The following is a 19,932-nucleotide window of genomic DNA, read 5'->3' as shown; positions in this document are numbered from 1 at the left end:
AACACAATCAATAGATTTGATTTACTTTCTTCGCTGCCCACTCAAACCTCTCTCTTTTTCTACCTTCACATCTTACAGTGGGGCAAAAAAGTATTTAGTCAGCCACCAATTGTGCAAGTTCTCCCACTTAAAAAGATGAGAGAGGCCTGTAATTTTCATCATAAGTACACTTCAACTATGACAGACAAAATGAGGGGAAAAAAATCAAGAAAATCACATTGTAGGATTTTTTATGAATTTATTAGGAAATTATGGTGGAAAATAAGTATTTGGTCAATAACAAAAGTTTATCTCAATACTTTGTCATTGCCAACAAAGGGTATATAATAGAGGTCAAACGTTTTCTGTAAGTCTTCACAAGGTTTTCACACACTGTTGCTGGTATTTTGGCCCATTCCTCCATGCAGATCTCCTCTAGAGCAGTGATGTTTTGGGGCTGTTGCTGGGCAACACGGACTTTCAACTCCCTCCAAAGATTTTCTATGGAGTTAAGATCTGGAGACTGGCTAGGCCACTCCAGGATCTTGAAATGCTTCTTACGAAGCCACTCCTTCGTTGCCCGGGCGGTGTGTTTGGGATCATTGTCATGCTGAAAGACCCAGCCACGTTTCATCTTCAATGCCCTTGCTGATGGAAGGAGCTTTTCACTCAAAATCTCACGATACATGGCCCCATTCATTCTGTCCTTTACACGGATCAGTCATCCTGGTCCCTTTGCAGAAAAATAGCCCCAAAGCATGATGTTGCCACCCCCACGCTTCACAGTAGGTATGGTGTTCTTTGGATGCAACTCAGCATTCTTTGTCCTCCAAACATGACGAGTTGAGTTTTTACCAAAAAGTAATATTTTGGTTTCATCTGACCATATGGCATTCTCCCAATCTTCTTCTGGATCATCCAAATACTCTCTAGCAAACTTCAGACGGGCCTGGACATGTACTGGCTTAAGCAGGGGGACACGTCTGGCACTGCAGGATTTGAGTCCCTGGCGGCGTAGTGTGTTACTGATGGTAGGCTTTGTTACTTTGGTTCCAGCTCTCTGCAGGTCATTCACTAGGTCCCCCCGTGTGGTTTTGGGATTTTATGCATTTTTTCCCCTCATTTTGTCTGTCATAGTTGAAGTGTACCTATGATGAAAATTACAGGCCTCTCTCATCTTAAAGTGGGAGAACTTGCACAATTGGTGGCTGACTAAATACTTTTTTGCCCCACTGTATGTCGGTCTCTCACTCACTTTCTTTCCTCTTTCACTGTGCAGTGTAAGGAGGTAGCGCCACGGTTGAGTTTGGCCCAGTGTGAGCATATTGTGTGCACATGGCAGCCATATGTAGACATTTCTACAGCACTGCAGAAGACAACAGAGACCTGAATTCCACTGCATCTATCCTATAGCCATCAGTACTCATTTCAAATGTCACCCGCGTTGTCCCCAAACAACCTTACACTTTGGCTCTTTTGCCAGGAATCTCAAGAGGCATTTCACCTAACCACACTGGCATCACAACAAACCAGCACACCACAGACAAGCACACACTTACACACTCACACGCAGACACAGCGTTTACAGAGATTACAGAGAGAGCCCATTTTCAATTATTCAAATGTGAGAGCAATTCTGTTTTGATGATTAAATGTTATCACCCGAGATGGAATTGCCATAAACAAAAAATGTACTGTCACCACTCCACCCAGAGTCAAATTTTCACGTGGCAAATAAATCATTGCCGTGTGCGTGCTGTGAACACGACACTGGGAAGAAACCGATTAAACGAGCCCCAAGTCAATTAATGGAAGCTAAACATTCTGTATCAGGAAATGCTGTGGCCTGCCCTAAATGGCTATTGTGATTAGTGGTATCCATTAACTTCTCTGATGTGGTCTACATTATACTTGTCCAAATCAATCGCAATTGTTCCCAGGTTCCTTTGGATTTGTTTGAGAGTTAGCGAACGGCACAGAAGGATCTTGAGAGGTTAGACCGAGAAGGTTGTCAAGAACCAAGAGGCACTTGAGGTAAGAATGACATCAGTTCGCGAAATATGACACAATGTCCTATGCCCGTACTTCATGGGATCTGTGGACCAATAGGTGATGGTGTATGAAGATCAACATGGTTGTCACACCCTGGCCTCTGTTATATTGATTTTCTTTATTAGTTTAGTTAGGTCAGGGTGTGACATGGGGGATGTTTGTGTGTTTTGTCTAGTTTAGGGTGTGTGTATTGTTTAGGGGGTTTTGTAGTAGGTATGGGGTAGTGTTCAGTGTAGGTGTTTAGGAAAGTCTATGGTTGCCTGATTTGGTTCTCAATCAGAGACAGCTGTTTATTGTTGTCTCTGATTGGGAGCCATATTTACGGCAGACATAGGCTTTAGGTGTTTGTGGGTAATTGTCTATGTTGAACGTTTGTAGCTTGTGTATGCACTTACGTTTGTAGCTTCACGGTCGTTTGTTGTTTTGTTTTGTAAAAGTGTTCGTTTCGTGTTTCGTCATCTTTAATAAAAGAAGATGTCTTCATATCCCGCTGCGCCTTGGTCCGCTTATAATGACGATCGTGACAGAATTACCCACCAACAAAGGATCAAGCAGCGGTGTAACGGGAGAAAGCAACAGGACCCACCTAAAAAGGATTTCTGGACATGGGAGGAAATACTGGACGGTAAAGGGCTAAGGCACAGGTGTCAAACTCATTCTACGGAGGGCCGAGTGTCTGCGGGTTTTCGCTCCTCCCTTGTACTTGATTGATGAATTAACATCACTAATTAGTTAGGAACTCCCCACACCTGGTTGTCTAGGGCTTTATTGAAAGGGAAAACCAAAAACCTGCAGACACTAGGCCCTCCGTGGAATGAGTTTGACACCCCTGGGCTAAGGGCTCAACCTGGAGAATATCGGCGCCCTCGTGAAGAGCTGGAGGCAGCTAAAGCCGAGAGGCGGCGGTATGAGGAGGCAGCACGGAAACAGGAGAAGGATCTGGGCTGCACTACGTGGGAAGAGATCGACAGATGGGCGATCGACCCTAAGAGAGTGCCGGAGCCCGCCTGGGATTCTCTGGCGCAGTGCGAGGAGGGATACCGGCGAATGGAGGCAGCACGGCGAAACGGTAGGAAGCCCGAGAGACAGCCCAAAAAAAATCTTGGGGGGGGGGGGATTTGGAGCAGTCGGCGAAGTTGAGGGGTGAGTCTGAGATTGTCGAGGAGTTATTGGACAGATTGGAGGAGAGTGAACGAAGGGGAGATTATGAGACATTCGAGGAGTTGTTGACGAAATTGGAGGAGAGTGAAGAGAGAGAGCTGTTGATTTGGCAGAGTATGCATGGCATTCTCCCTGAGGAGCGTGTTAGCTATCTGATGCCACCTGTGTCAGTTCCTCGTACTCAGCCTGAAACTTGTGTTAAAGTTCCGGAAGATTTGATGCCGGCTATACACACCGGGTCTCCAGTACATCTTCACAACTCGGTGTGTCCTGTTCCTGCTTCTTGCACTCATCCTGAGATGCGTGTCCCCAGCCCGGTACCACCAGTTCCGGCACCACGCACTAGGTCTAATGTGCGCCTCCAGAGTCCTGTGTGTTCTGTTGCAGCTCCCCGCACTAGCCCTGAGATGCGTGTCCCCAGCCCGGTACCACCAGTGCCGGCACCACGCACTAGGCCTAATGTGCGTCCCCAGGGTCCAGTATGCCCTGTTCCTTCTCCCCGCACTAGCCTTCAGGTGCGTGTCCCCAGCCCGGTACCACCAGTTCCGGCACCACGCAGCAAGCCTCATGTGCGTCTCCAGAGCCCTGTACGCACTGATCCTTCTCCCCGCACTCGCTCTGAGGTGCGTAGGTGTTTAGGAAAGTCTATGGTTGCCTGATTTGGTTCTCAATCAGAGACAGCTGTTTATTGTTGTCTCTGATTGGGAGCCATATTTACGGCAGACATAGGCTTTAGGTGTTTGTGGGTAATTGTCTATGTTGAACGTTTGTAGCTTGTGTATGCACTTACGTTTGTAGCTTCACGGTCGTTTGTTGTTTTTTTTTGTAAAAGTGTTCGTTTCGTGTTTCGTCATGTTCAAAAATGTGCATATTTAGCGGCACAATTCGTTGTTATACAACGTGATTAGTGGCCAAAACTTCAAGCAATCTGTCGGGCGCCATCTAGGACAGGAACCTAATCTAATCCATAACTAATAATAAACTTGACTAAAAAAATACAGGTTGGGCAGCAATTGAAAGACAAATTAGTTCTTAATGCAATCGCTGGGTTAAAATTTTAAATTTAACGTTACTTCAAGCATACAGCGTGCGCTAAAGCGAGATGCACCGAAAAACATGGCGGAATAATTATTTGCCATTTGTCAACAAAAATACGAATTAATACACTAAAAATTGCTTACTATTTGCCGGGCTTCCATCAGAATCTTGGGAAAGGCGTCATTTGTCCAAAAGAATCGTTGCTAGGTTGTATTATGTCGTCTTCCACTTTGCAATTAGCAGTAAACATTAGCTTGAGAGAGAGAGCTACCCAACTTTCTACAGCGCCAAGAAAATAAATACCCGAAAATCGCAATATACTGACATAAACTGATATAATTCGGTTCAAAATAACAACATTACGATGTCTTCAACACCTATATCGAATAAAAACACAGCCGGAAATGTCTGAGATGTATAACCGATGGTTCCAAAAGAACGTCCCCAGCTCCTCAGTGCGCCCGAGCGAAGGTGAAAAGAATCAGCCACCTCGTTCCCAATCAATTTATAGACTTTGGGAACTACGTAGAGACGCCATTTCAAGACTCCCTATTCGCTAACAACCAGGGGAAGGCGTATGCAGTGCATCTCAACCAATAGAAGACAGTCAGGGTTATCCACAGGTCTGGTAACAGCAAGCAGATTTCACCATTTTCAAATCCTCATAGGAGAATTGCTCTAAGTCTAGTTCTGTTTCACTTACAGACATAATTCAAACGGTTTTAGAAACTAGAGAGTGTTTTCTATCCAATAGTAATAATAATATGCATATTGTACGAGCAAGAATTGAGTACGAGGCAGTTTAATTTGGATACGAATTTGTGCTATGTCGAAATGGCACCCCCTAGTGGCAAGAAGTTAATAAAAGAAGATGTCTTCATATCCCGCTGCGCCTTGGTCCGCTTTTTATGACGATCGTGACAATGGTTGAATCAATAAATGTATTTCTTGCAGTGTTTTACTCAGCTGGCACGACAAAATGTTGAGTGGAATGAGTGTACATATCCGAAAGGAAGTAAGGCAATGAGACACCAATTTTCAGTATCTCTAATAAAACAGGCGTCGGCCCCACTTTATATCGATAGTCCCATATCTGTTGACAAGCAACTGCTTGCCATGGTTACAGTTAGGGTTAGGTTTAGAATAAGTGTTAGGGTTAAGATGAGGTTTAAGTTTAGGGTTAGGATAAGGGTTAAGGTTAGGGCGAGGGTTACAGGATAGTTAGTTGAAATGTTGTTGACAGTGACTGAACATCTACAAATGATCTATTTGGGACTATCCAAATAAAGTGTTACTGGGGTGCCAAAACATAAACCGTTGGGTCTTAACGTGGCACAATTACTGCCCACTGTAAAAGCAACTCTATTTTAAAACTAAACCTAAATAGTGACTTCTCTGGGAGACACCATTTGTGGAGTGCCAGGCCCCCAGAAAAACATACAGAGATGGTTTGCTCCACTGTTTGGCCCATATATGTCACTCCTACTCCAGACTCCACTGAAGCTTACTGCTCTTTGTGAAAAAAGGAGCTGCATTTCATAATAATAATCCCTCACTCCCGGTGACATGGAAACACACTCAGTTATGTTTTTCCTTACATTTTCCCCCACTACTTTCTCCCTACGATGTTATGCAAAACTTCAGCTCAACATGACAGACCTCAGTTTTGGTGTAAAGTACTACAGCCAGATGTTCAGATGACCAGACATCCAATTGACCAGATGTCTGGCGAACTAGTCAACAATGTCAGCAATTTGATTGCAGGATCAAACCAAGTATCCAGATAACTATACCAGTGGGTAAGACAAATTTAAGCAGTTGGTCATATATCAGGACCAGTTGAGCTAACCATGTCTAAACATTGGTTGACTCAAAATTTGATTGACAAGACTATTGAGTGATTCGATGTGAAATCCCCTCCAAAAAAGATTTGGGGGATTTTCACGCAATTTAATCCATAGAATGGTCCTTTGGAGGAAGGATTGTTGACATATACTGAACAAAAATATAAACGCAACATGTAAAGTGTTGGTCCCATGTTTCATGAGCTGAAATAAAAGATCCCGACATTTTCCATACGCACAAAAAAACATTTCTCTCAAATTTGGTGCACGAATTTGTTTTCATCCCTGATAGTGAGCATTTCTCCACTGCCAAGATAATCCATCCACCTGACAGGTGTGGAATATCAACACTGATTAAACAGCATGATCATTACACAGGTGAACATTGTGATGGAAACAATAAAAGGCCATTCTAAAATGTGCAGTTTTGTCACACAACACAATGCCACACGTCTCAAGTTTTGAGGGAGCATGCTGAATGCAGAAATGTCCAACAAAGCTGTTGTCAGAGAATTGAATGTTCATTTCTCTACCATAAGCCACCTCCAATTTGTCAGTACGTCCAACGGGCCTCACAACCGCAGACCACGTGTAACCACACCAAACCAGGACCTCCATATCCGGCTTCTCCACCTGCGGGATCGCCTGAGACCAGCCACCCGGACAGCTGATGAAACTGAGGAGTATTTCTGTCTGTCATAAAGCCCATTTGTGGGGGAAAACGAATGCTGATTGGCTGGGCCTGGATCCCCAGTTGGTGGGATTCAATTACAATTTTGTCTCATCGCTGCAACTCCCCAACGGGGAGGCGAAAGTCGAGTGGCGAAAGTCGAGTCATGGGTTCTCCAAAACATGACCTGCCAAACCACGCTTCTTTTTTTTTTTCCCCCAATTTCATGGTATCCAATTGTTAGTAGATACTGTCTCATCGCTACAACTCCCGCACCGACTCGGGAGAGGCAACGGTCGAGAGCTATGCGTCCTCCGAAACACAACCCAACCAAGTACGTCACTGCTGCTTCTTAACACAGCGCGCATCCAACCCTGAAGCCAGCCGCACCAATGTGTCGGAGGACACACCGTACAGCTGGGGACCTGGTCAGCGTGCACTGCGCCCGGCCCGCCACAGGAGTCGCTAATGAGCGATGAGACAAGGATATCCCTGCCGGCCAAACCTTCCCTAAACCGGACAACGCTAGGCCAATTGTGCGCCGCCCCATGGGCCTCCTGGTCGCGGCCGGCTGCGACAGAGCCTGGGCTCGAACCCAGAGTTTCTGGTGGCACAGCTAGCACTGCGAGGCAGTGCCTTAGACCACTGCGCCACCCAGGAGGCCCAAACCACGCTTCTTAACACCTGCCCGCTTAACCCGGAAGCCAGCCGTACCAATTTACCATTCAACTGACGGCTGAAGTCAGGCTCCAGGCACCCGACCACCACTAGAGTCGCTAGAGCGCGATGAGTGCCACTGGCCAAACCCTCCGCTAACCCGGACGATGCTGGGCGAATTGGGCGCCGCCCTTCGGGACTCCCGGTCACGGCCAGTTGTGACACAGCCTGGGATCGAACCCGGGTCTGTAGTGACGCAGTGGTCTAAGGCACTGCCTCTCAGTGCTAGAGGCATCACTACAGCTCCTGGTTCGATTCAAGGCTGTATCACAACCGGCTGTGATTGGGAGTTCCATAGGGCGGCGCACACATGGCCCAGCGTCATCCGGCTTAGGGTTTGGCCGGGGTAGGCCATCATTGTAAATAAGAATTTGTTCTTAACTGACTTGCCTAGTTAAATAAAAATAAATAAATATTTTAAAAAGATGGCTGGAATGGTAGGAAAGTTTGCATGCTTCATCTGATTTCTCCCATCATCTGATTTCTCCCTCCACAAGTCTCCACCAGTGTATATACTGTGGTATAGGCTTGCACAACGCTCTTCCTGGAAACCTAGGATTTCAGGCCAACCCTAATTTTTTAGCACATCTGATTCTACTTATCAGCTGCTCACCAAGACCTTGGTCACGTTCCCCTGCTCAGACGTTGCATGCATCAACCAATGTCATCAGCTGTGCAGTCGGCCACCAGACTGCTATAATATATGATGTGGTTAGTTGATTCGTAAAAAGTGGAGACTGTTGGGAGGAGCTATAGGAGGAGGGGCTCTATATAATAGCTGGAATGGAAAACCTGGAAAGGAGTCAAACGTGTTTGATACCGTTCCATTGATTCCATTCCAGGCATTACAATGAGACCGTCCTCCTATAGCTCCTCCCACCAGCCACTGTATGTGAGATACCTATCCAGGCATTGTAAGATCTGTTATGCGTCAGCAACGTCTGAGCAGGGAAACACAACCTTTAACTAGCTGAATAAGGTATGTTAGGTTAGGGTTGGACTCCAGGAAGACGGTTGGGCAGCCCTGCTGTAGTAAATGATGGAAATATTTGTTTCTCCCCAACTCACCACCAGTTCAGAGAAACGTGCGTGCAGTTCCTCGGCCGGGGGCATGGGGGCACTGAACTCCAGCAACTGCAGGGGCACGCTGTCCTTCAGGTTGATCTCCGGGGGCTCGCTGCTGCCAAAGCAGCACAGGAACCCCAGGGCGGGGCGCGTCCGCTTCCGCGGGGGCATCGTGGACCACCGGAGAGTAGGGGACGAGAGGGTTAAGGGGGGGGGAGTAAAGGGGTGGTGAGGCTGCTATCTAGGGGGCATGATCTGAAAGACAAGAGAGAAAGGGAGGTAAGGCTAGAATTAGGGCTAAACAATCCCAGAGGGTGGCTTGTCATGGCAACATTGTGAGTTGCATCATTGTTGAGAACTTCACAGCCTGAAATACGCAAAGATATAGTCCTGTACAATCACAGAACCTCCTAAGGAGTAACAAAAAGAAACAGGCATAACAATATATGGATACTGTGATTCAATATTACAGCCTCATCTGCCATCATGTTGATAGCCATATCCTCTTCCCTGACTCGCCTTTTATATTTTCTTTCCAATTTGTTGTACTGGTATGTAATGGGACACAAGGTTTGCCAGATCTTCCCCTAACAATATCCCTAGGTAAGCAGGTTACAGTAGGTTGCCATAAACCCGTGAATGAAGGGCCAGTGGGAAAGTAAAAAGTGAAGAAGGCTTCCCTTCCAGAAAACCCTCTCACTCGGAGCCAAGAATGAAGATGCGTTTCTTTCTATAAAACCACACTGAACCCCTCACCCATGTCCACTCAAGGGGCCATACTATTTTTCCCACCTTCTCGCTCTATCCGTCCCTCCATCTCGCGCAGGGGGGGGGTATACGAGAAGGGATGGGCCACGACGGCCTGAGATGCGATCTGCAGGGACCTGCACCCGTCTCCTCGCCGTGCATTTGCATGGGCCCTATCTGGCCTTCTTCGACCACCTACAACGAGGCCTCTGTGTGGGGCGAGGGCGCAGGCAGTGGCACTAAAAGCTGGCCATACCATGTTTGCTCCTTCGCTCAAGCAGCGCAAAAAAAAGATGGGGATGGGGGAGGACAAGACGGGTAAAGGACTCTGTTTTGCCGCAGCAATGGGCTGGCTATACTCAATGACAGAGTCCAAAATAAGGGCTGATTTTTCAATGAGACTAGGCGACGGGAGGATTTCCGAGCTGGAGCGATTAGAAAAGGAGATAGGTGGTCAGTGGCGTATGAATGCTTACTCCCATACCGGTGTTTTACAAGTAGGCACAGACGCACACGCACGCATGTATTTATAATCATTCACAAAGCATAATAATCTATAAGCATTTATAAGACACAACATCGGCACACTATTCCCTGTACAGTGCGTTACTTTTACCCAGAGGCCAAGTCTCATGCATCTCTCTTGCAGGTTCCCTAAGCGTTTTCTCAACGTAGGAGTGAGTTTCCAGTGCAATCTCTAAAAAATATATGGTAGCCAACGCACTGTAAATTCTTTATGAATATGCTCCTTTCTCAACAGAGTCTGAGGTGGGAAAAAAGCGACGGGAAAAAAACCTTGGTTTCTCTCGTTCTTTCTCTCATTTGTTTTTCAACCTCCTACACCCGCTCTCTCTTTAAAAGCAAATTAAGAAACATTACAATAGTGACTGAAACAGAAGCAAGGTGGTCAGGCACTCAGGAAGAATCAATGTTTTCCATAGAGTCCATACAAATGATATGGTAATCAACAGAATGTAGTTTGCCAATGAGAAATAACAGACTTGCTCTGACCCTCCTAAGTAAAAAAAAATATTTGTGTGTATGTGTGGCTGTGCTCAATGTGTCTTTGTAGGTTTGCAAGCCAGTACATCAATGTGTACTGGTTTATACATTATACAGTATGTGCGAGTTTGACATTGCATCTGTGTGTTTGTGGATGTGTGTGTGTTTGTACAGGCACAAACACTTGGGCACACACACACACACACACACACACAGGTACAGACATAAACAGACAAGAAAACAGACAAACAGGCAAACAGACAAGCCGCAAACATTCGCAGGGGAGGTGTAACATTCCAACGCTATCAATGACCCCATGGAAACCACCTGGTAGCAGCGTTGGGCTAGCGTTGTCTTAATGTTACTCAGGCGTTTACATCAGCTTTGCAGTCAGGTAAGGGCAATTCCACGGCAACGGAATTGCGCTGAGACTGATTTTTGACTTAAAATGTATGCCAAACAAAGACCATTGATTTCAAAGTTTAACAAACCATACACCTCTACGCACAAGGACTACTTTTAACCATTTATACTGAACATGTTACAAAAACACATTTACTGAAAGAACTGTGCAGATGCAAGGTTTAGTAACAGAATTTCTATAAAATCTGTTTTTGTGTCCACATTTTCTAAAAACTCGGCTGTGACATGACACAATGACTGGTTATTGTGTGAAGGGGATTGACACATGGTAACGGAATTGCTGTAACGGAATTTCATCATGGGTTCCTGATCTGTACTACACATAAATGTATAATTATGGATATTAATATAATTCTCTTCATGGTGATGTATCCTAAATAGGTACACAAAGATATATATATGCAATATCCTCTTTTGCATTTTGAGGTATTATTCTACACACTGGCTATTATTTTAATGTGCTCTGCCCCCAAGCAAGACCAAATTTGGTTAGTCCGGACGTGACCAAATCTGAACCAATCATAGATGTCTATAGTACAGTACTTTAGAATTCAGTATAGTTCAGTACAGTAGAGTGTTATTCATTACAGTACAGTATAGTTCACTACAGTACAAGACATTATAGTGCACTCAACTCTAGTCTGCTTTACTGTGTACAGAACTATATTGTACTGTATAGTACTGAACTATACATTTCTTTACCATACTCTACTGTGCTGTACTGTCCAAACTTGTGAACCCAACTGTGGTTTGTGACTACTATGATTTCGCACTGTAGTCAATTCAACTGCAGAAATTACGTTAGCAATTTTGCTGGAAATTCCGTTACCAATTTGGTCACGAAATATCGAGTTTGAATAACTGAATAATTAATAAAACAAATTACATCAGTAAAAACACTATAACTAATTGGTAGGTCTACCTTTGTGTGTTACTTCTGTGAACGTATATGTTAAAGATATGTGGGTTTTTGGTAAGAGAATGTCAAAGAACAAGGCAATGTTTTTTTAAACTTAGAAACATTTATCAAAAACTAAATATAAGTGTTGATATTAGTTGGCAGGGGACTTAACAGCCCTTTTCTATCTGTTTGACCAGAAATCAAAGTCTATGCATATTCCTAATTTTAGAATGGATAATGGTTGAAAAATGTATTTATATGCCATTAATTTCTCAAAAAAAAGACTCTTAGCTTTCATTTGACACACAATTTGACATGCTTCTATGAACTTCACATGTTCATGCTCATGGGTCCTTCTACATAGAAATTACCATAGTGTTAGCCTTGCCGGCCTCTTCCATCAATCTGCAAGCTTATCTGTCTGTCAATGGGGACAGGGTCTTAAAAGGGGCAATTTGGGATAGCTTAGAAATGCCTCACGAGTTTAATTCAACGGTCAGACTTTATCAGAACACAGAATATCTTGTTTTACTCTATTTTTGTAAATAAAAACTATAGCTTTAAAGCATGGTTAAAACTATAATTTTGTTATCCTGGATGGTCAGTCCTTGCATCCATTGCTGCGTCTCTCAATTTGAGAGTGGTTACATTTCTCCAATCGCTTCCATCAGCTGTTCAACCAAAATTCCCTGGCTGGTCATGTAATACTTCCCACTGGAGACAGGAAGTCCTGCATCTAGCCGTCCTCCTGCTTCCATTTGCCACTCTCCCCCCTCTGTTTTCAACTGTAAATGAAGTGAAAATGTCACAAAAATTCCAGATTTCCCTTTAAAAATAAATGTTGACACACATCCCATAAAGCAGGACTTAATACACTGACCAGATGTGACCATACATCACATGTCAACTGCCACCAGAGTCGTTCATCTGCAGGCCAGGGTAGCATTTTCTGTCAACTAAACTGAGCTGGGACATGCAAAAAACATCCCTTCTCTATCCCTGTGATGAATAACGATGAGTGTCCTTGAGATCTCTCCAAGCTGTGCGTCTGTGCGTGTATGTGCAGGTGCGTGTGTCATGAACGAGTGTATGAAAGAAGAAATTATAAGCATATGAGTGTGTGTGTGCGTGCGTGCGTGCATGAAAGAGTGTATGAAAGCAGAAAAAGTGTGTGTCCAATGTGTGAGCGTGTGTGTGTGTTGAGAAAGTACACTGAGTATACAAAACATTAAGAACATCTGCTCTTTCCATGACATAGACGGATCTAGTGAATCCAGGTGAAAGCTATGATCCCTTATTGATGTCACTTGTTAAATCCCCTTCAACGGGTGTAGATGAAGGGGGGGGGAGACAGGTTAAAGAAGGATTTTAAGCTTTTAGACAATTGAGACATGGATTGTGTATGTGTGACGTTCAGAGGGGGAATGGGCAAGACAAAATATCTAAGTAACTTTGAATGGGGTATGGTAGTTTTATTTTATTTCACCTTTAATTAACCAGGTAGGCTAATTGAGAACAAGTTCTCATTTACAACTGCGACCTGGCCAAAAATAAAGCAAAGCAGTTCGACACATACAACAACATAGTGTTACAGGTAAGATAACGGAGGTAAAGGCAATAAATAGGCCATGGTGGCGATGTAATTACAATATACCAATTAAACCCTGGAGTGATTGAGGTGCAGAAGATGAATGTGCAAGTAGAAATACTGGGGTGCAAAGGATCAAGATAAATAAATACAGTATGGGGATGAGGTAGTTGGATGGGCTATATTACAGATGGGCTATGTACAGGTGCAGTGATCTGTGAGCTGCTCTGACAGCTGGTGCTTAAAGCTTGTGAGGGAGATATGAGTCTCCAGCTTCAGTGATTTTTGCAGTGCGTTCCAGTCATTGGCAGCAGAGAACTGGAAGGAAAGGCGGCCAAAGGAGGAATTGGCTTTGGGGGCGACTAGTGAGATATGCCTGCTGGAGCGTGTGCTACGGGTGGGTGCTGCTATGGTGACCAGTGAGCTAAGATAAGGCGGGGCTTTACCTAGCAGAGACTTGTAGATGACCTGGAGCCAGTGGGTTTGGCGACGAGTATGAAGCGAGGGCCAGCCAACGAGAGCGTACAGGTCGCAGTGGTTGGTAGTATATGGGGCTTTGGTGACAAAACGGATGGCACTGTGATAGACTGCATCCAATTTGTTGAGTAGAGTGTTAGAGGCTATTTTGTAATTGACATCGCCGAAGTCGAGGATCGGTAGGATGGTCAGTTTTACGAGGGTATGTTTGGCAGCATGAGTGACGGATGCTTTGTTGCAAAATAGAAAGCCGATTTTAGATTAAATTTTGGATTGGAGATGCTTAATGTGAATCTGGAGAGAGAGTTTACAGTCTAACCAGACACCTAGGTATTTGTAGTTGTCTACATATAGTAGTTGTCCACGCATGTAGTTGTCCACGTAGTTGGTGCCAGATGCACCGGTTTGTGTCAAGAACTGCAACGCTGCTGGGTTTATCACACTCAACAGTTTCCTGTGTGTAACAAGATGGGTCCACCACCCAAAGGACATCCAGCCAACTTGACAACTGTGGGAAGCAATGGAGTCAACATGGGCCAGCATCCCTGTGGAACGCTTTCGACACCTTGTAGAGTCCCGGCAAATTAAGTCTGTTCTGAGGGCAAAAGGGTGCAACAACTGAATATTAGGATGGTGTTCCAAATGTTTGGTATACTCAGCGTATAAGCATATTAGTGTGTGTGTGTGTGGTGTATTTGCATGAACAAGTGTATGAAAGCAGAAAGTATGTGTGCATGTGGGTGTGTGAGTGTAAGCACATGATCAAGTGTATGAAAGGAGAAATTATAAGCACATGAGTGTGTGTGTGTGTGTATACTATATCTCCAGCCTCCTAGAGAGGACCACGTGCGGTTAGTCTTCACTCAGCAACAGTCCTCCTGGCTCTCTTCCAACCATGCCCAGGAAAAGTAGGCCAAGACATGCACTCACATACACATGTGTACACTCTTTCCCCAGCTGTGTGAGTGAGTGAGTGAGTGAGTGAGTGAGTGAGTGAGTGAGTGAGTGAGTGAGTGAGTGTTAATATCCCCAATAGCTGCTCATCCTTCTATATGATCAGTTTCTGCTTCCAAATAATTCACTCTTTCATTTTCTGTTTCATCTCTCTTCCTCTTCTCTCCCTCCCCTCCTCCTTCTACTGTTACATCTTTCTTTAGGGGTTAGAATTGTAACTCCCCCTGCCATTACCCTCTTCTAACAATAACTGATGTCTTTTTTTAGACCTCCCTTCTCTTTATTGTATTGCCCGTTTCGTCTGTTTCCCCATTTCAGGCACTGTCTCTTGTCTCTTCTTGTCATTCTCCATCAGTCTTCCCTCAACGTATTCTTCCTCAAATACTGTCATTTATTTTCATACCACTCTATTTTCTTTTCCTCTCACTGATCTTAACCTTCGGCAATCCCACTTCTCTCTCTACATCTCCTGCTTTTTTTTCCCATTTCCTTTTTGTTTCTACCTCTCGCAGTCATTCCTTTCCATTCCTCCTCTCTGGTTTCTCGTCTCATCTCTCTCTCCGTCCCCCTCCCCCTCTCTCTCTGCCATTTTGTGTCAGTGAGCTGTCAATCCGCCAAGGCTCACACGCACTCCACATTACCACAACTCCACCCATCCACATCAAGCCAACTCTCAGTCAAAATACTCCCTAGATTCCAGGTTTAAAAAAACCAAACAAACCTCATTGAAAAGCCTGCCTTAGTATCATCCGCACTGATGCTGTTCGTCAACACGCAATCTACACCGTTGGCTCAGTAAGCTAAAGGGAGGATCTTGAGAACCGCCCGCCTTTCCGTCATCATTTGCTCCAGGTAGAAATCGCATGAAACCATCTCGCTCACATTCTGTTTCGCTGACATGTGTAGTAAAAGGAAACGTGAATACAGCAGTCAGTCTGCCCGACCATACTATCAAAAATGATACACTGACCCAAGAGCAGGGTCTGTGGTCCCGTGTGTCTCAGCTGGTAGAGCATGGCGCTTGCAACACCAAGGTCGTGGGTTCAATTCCCACGGGGGACCAGTAAAAAATGTTTACACACACTACTGTAAGTCGCTCTGAATAAGAGCATCTGCTAAATTACTAAAATGTAAATGTCTAGCAATGGCTTTTATACAACACGTTTAAACACAACCCACGTGATGGCAGTCTAGCTCAGAAACAAGGGGAGAGTATGAGCAAGCCTGCCTGCACACCTTTCTGTCTTTCCCTACATGCGTGTGTGTCACTCACGGCGACACACTATTCTCTAGAGTGCAACTCACAGGGGATCATATATACAATGCCTTCAGAAAGAATTCATACCAGTTGCCTTTTTGCACATGTTCTTGTGTTACAGCTTGAATGCTAAATGGATTCAATACTTGTTTTTACCCATCTACACACAACACCCCATAATGACAAATTGAAAACATGTTTTTAGAAATATACAGATACACCAGTGGAGGCTCCTCAGAGAAAGAAGGGGAGGACCATCCTCCTCAGTAAAATTTCATAAAAATTAAAACAGTGAAACACAAAAAAAGTTGTTTTGCAATGAAGGTCTATAGTAACTTCAACAGCACTCTCTGGGGTTGCGCCATAGTGTAGCCGGAGGACAGCTAGCTACCGTTTTCCTCTGGCTAAATTGACTTCAATACAAAACCTAGGAGGCTCGTAGGCCTCCCCCCTTTCCATAGACCTACATATTAATTATGACCACTTCCGGAGGATGACCTCCAACCAATCAAATATTTTGCAGAATGAACTGACGTTGTCCATCCAATCATATGATTAGGATCGGAGAATGAACATACTGTAGTGTGTTATATTTACAGCTAAGTCCCCTCCTGTTACATGATTAGGAGGTGATGACGACTCCACTCCACTACCATTGTCAACTCTCTCCTGACATGAAATGAAGCCACGTCACGTGCCCCCTCGTCCATTGGCACATTGAATGTTTCCTCTCCAAGACTGTGAGTACCCCTATCAATTCTCTCTCATTACTGTATGTAAAGTCAATCACATACACAAACAGAATCACATTATCACCAACTGGCAAGTGTCTTCACTGACATTTTCAACCTCTCCCTGTCCGAGTCTGTAATGAGTCTGTAATGCCAACACACCATCATCCCAGAAACCCTAGACCCACTCCAATTTGCATACCGCCCCAACAGATCAACAGATTATGCAATCTCCAATGCACTCCACACTGCCCTTTCCCACCTGGACAAAAGGAACACCTATGTGAGAATGCTATTCATTGACTACAGCTCAGCGTTTAACACCATAGTGCCCTCAAAGCTTATCAATAATCTAAGGTCCCTTGGACTAAACACCTCCCTCTGCATCTGGATCCTGGACTTCCTGACGGGCCACCACCAGGTGGTGAGGGTAGGTAACAACACATTAGACACGCTGATCCTCAACACAGGGGCCCCTCAGGGGTGCGTGCTCAGTCCCCTCCTGTACTCCCTGTTCACTAATGACTGCACGGCCAAGCACAACTCCAACACCATCATTAAATTTGCCGATGACACAACAGTGGTAGGCCTGATCATCAACAACGACGAGGCAGCCTATAGGGAGGTGGTCAGAGACCTGGCCGTGTGGTGCCAGGACAACAACCTCTCCCTCAACGTGATCAAGACAAAGGACATTATTGTGGACTACAGGAAAAAAGAGGACTGAGCACGCCTCATTCTCATTGACAGGGCTGCAGTGGAGCAGGTTGAGAGCTTCAAGTTCCTTGGTGTCCACATTACCAACAAACTAACATGGTCCAAGCACACCAAGACAGTCGTGAAAAGGGCACGACAAAACCTATTCCAGCTCAGGAGACTGAAAAGATTTGGCATGGGTCCTCAGATCCTCAAAAGGTTCTACAGCTGCACCATCAAGAGCATCCTGACTGGTTGCATCACTGCCGGGTATGGCAACTGCTCGGCCTCCGACCGTAAGGCACTACATAGGGTAGTGTGAACGGCCCAGTACATCACTGGGGACAAGCTTCCTGCCATCCAGGACATCTATACTAGGCGGTGTCAGAGGAAGGCCCTAAATTTGTCAAAGACTCCAGCCACGCTAGTTATAGACTGTTCTCTCTGCTACCGCACGGCAAGCAGTACCGGAGCGCCAAGTCTAGGTCCAAGAGGCTTCTAAACAGCTTCTACCCCCAAGCCATAAGACGCCTGAACATCTCCTCAAATGGCTACCCAGACTATATGCAGTGCCCCCCCAACACCCCCTCTTCTACACTGCTGCTACTCTATGTTGTCATCTACGCATAGTCACTTTAAGAACTCAACCTACATGTACATACTACCTCAAATAACCGGTGCCCCTGCACATTGACTCTGTATCGGTACCCCATGTTTATAGTCTCGCTATTGTTATTTCACTGCTGCTCTTTAATTACTTGTTACTTTTATCTCTTATCTGTTTTTTTAAACTGCATTGTTGGTTAGGGGCTCGTAAGTAAGCATTTCACTGTAATGTTTACACCTATTGTATTTTGCGCATGTGACTAATACAATTTGATTTCATTTGATTATAACACATCAATGATTTACTCCTTGATTAAACTAACTCATTCTTAGCTTTTTTGTCTAACTGTGTAGTGTGTTGTGTTATTGTTTTTGGTCTTCCCAGTCAAGTCCTGCACTGAAATCAAGCCTCTGAACACCTGAACTCAAGTCTCATATCCTCATTCAATCACTGTGATCCCTTCCCAACACTGTGTAAGTAGCCCTCTCATTTCCATTCCCCATAACACTGCACTATGAATGTCTTCATTAAATGCTTTTGGTTAAAATAATTAGTCTTTGAAACACACTGTCGTCTCCATGTGGTCCTATCCTATACCATTGTCATAACTCTCCTGTGACGATGTGAAAGATCAGGTTACCGTGGGTCCGCTCTACAGCGTGCTCTCTCTCGTAGAGGAGTGCGGCAAGTCGACTGTTTTATGGCAGTCATCAAATACACTGCCTCTATGCTCTGTAGTGTTCGAGATTGGAATGTAAACTGTGGAACACAGAGAGACCCTTGGACATCAAAGATTTGAATAATTAAACAATATTTCTAATTTTGATAATGTGGGAGTGGTAGGTGGGCACTTAAGGGACAGTCATGATGAGTGTGTTTCATTTGGTGATCTCGTGAAGGACAGGAAACACTCATTACTGTGTCTTTGGTTGTGTACTCTTCTTAATTATGGGGTTGTCATCTAAATATTGTGAAACGTATGTGATTAAACATGAAGCTATTTGTGAAAAGATGTAATGTGATGTTAACCTTCTAAATGAGAAAATAAGGGTTTTCATATAAAGTTAAGCAAATCAGTGGTCACACCTTGAGCATAGACATTACGTCGGCGTCATGGACTTCCCTTTTCTCAGAAGTGTATAAAACCTACTCCTGATGAAATGTATATTAGACCAGAAAATATGGAGCTGTCGCTATATGTTGGAATGGTTAAGAAATCTACAAACTGAAGTCAAAATACACCGGGACGGAGTCCCCAGGTTGAAATGTCTACCCCTCTGTAGGCCCAGGAGACCAGACAGCGCGTTGTGTTGGAACTTGAGACTAACTTGAGACTATTGATCACTACAGAATAAGAGCAAATCCTAGACGTAGAATTACAAGTCTGCAGCCGGAAATTACATAGGTCTAGTACGAGAATACAGACAACCGCGGAAGCATCTATTCTATGCAACGACCATGTGTACGCCTGACGTATCCATTACAACAGACACTATCCAGAGCCCCTGAGAAAGCTACAACCACGAAAGACATTGTGAATTCTGGGGAAGTTAACCAGAGACTCTGATGAACTGACTCTCCAGCAGATGGACCGGTGAGTCCAACAGAGAAGACAACAACAACATATGGGCATAAATATATACATTGTAATTATTTTTGAATGAGCGGCCATTCATGTGCAAAGTATTAGCATTTCAATGCATATAATTATCAACTGTGTGTAGTGAATCCATTTTATCTTTCCCACTCTTTATCTGTCCCCACCCCTTTCCATTGTCTACCAAGTCGTGATTCCGGATTAGCCAACTAGGGACTTAAATGTATTGTGTTAGTAACCAATAACTATATTGTTTGTTTATGTAATTCTGTGATTTGATTAGTTAGTTAGTAAATAAATAATTAAACCAATTTGTATATCGCTGATTCATTATGGAGACTAGGGTTCATGCAGATATCCAAGGGTTTCTGACATTCAGATATAAGACTAAAGAGATAATAATGATACATTAATAGAAGACTAAT

At 44.4% G+C, this 19,932-nt stretch overlaps 1 protein-coding gene across 2 annotated transcripts in view; it reads right to left on the bottom strand.

Annotated features, from left to right (window-relative positions):
• The window catches only part of daam2 (dishevelled associated activator of morphogenesis 2), a 216,476-nt gene that overhangs the window by 112,428 nt on the left and 84,116 nt on the right, over positions 1-19,932 (bottom strand). For both annotated transcript variants that reach the window (XM_055899171.1, XM_055899172.1), the window contains exon 2: positions 8,530-8,781. In XM_055899171.1, the coding sequence (XP_055755146.1) occupies positions 8,530-8,697 (168 nt within the window). In that variant the 5' untranslated portion in view covers positions 8,698-8,781. The remainder of the gene's footprint in view (positions 1-8,529; positions 8,782-19,932) is intronic.

The sequence above is a fragment of the Salvelinus fontinalis genome, chromosome 35 (assembly GCF_029448725.1).
Source record: "Salvelinus fontinalis isolate EN_2023a chromosome 35, ASM2944872v1, whole genome shotgun sequence".
Lineage (NCBI taxonomy): Eukaryota > Metazoa > Chordata > Actinopteri > Salmoniformes > Salmonidae > Salvelinus > Salvelinus fontinalis.
This window is presented reverse-complemented; position numbering and strand designations above follow the sequence as displayed.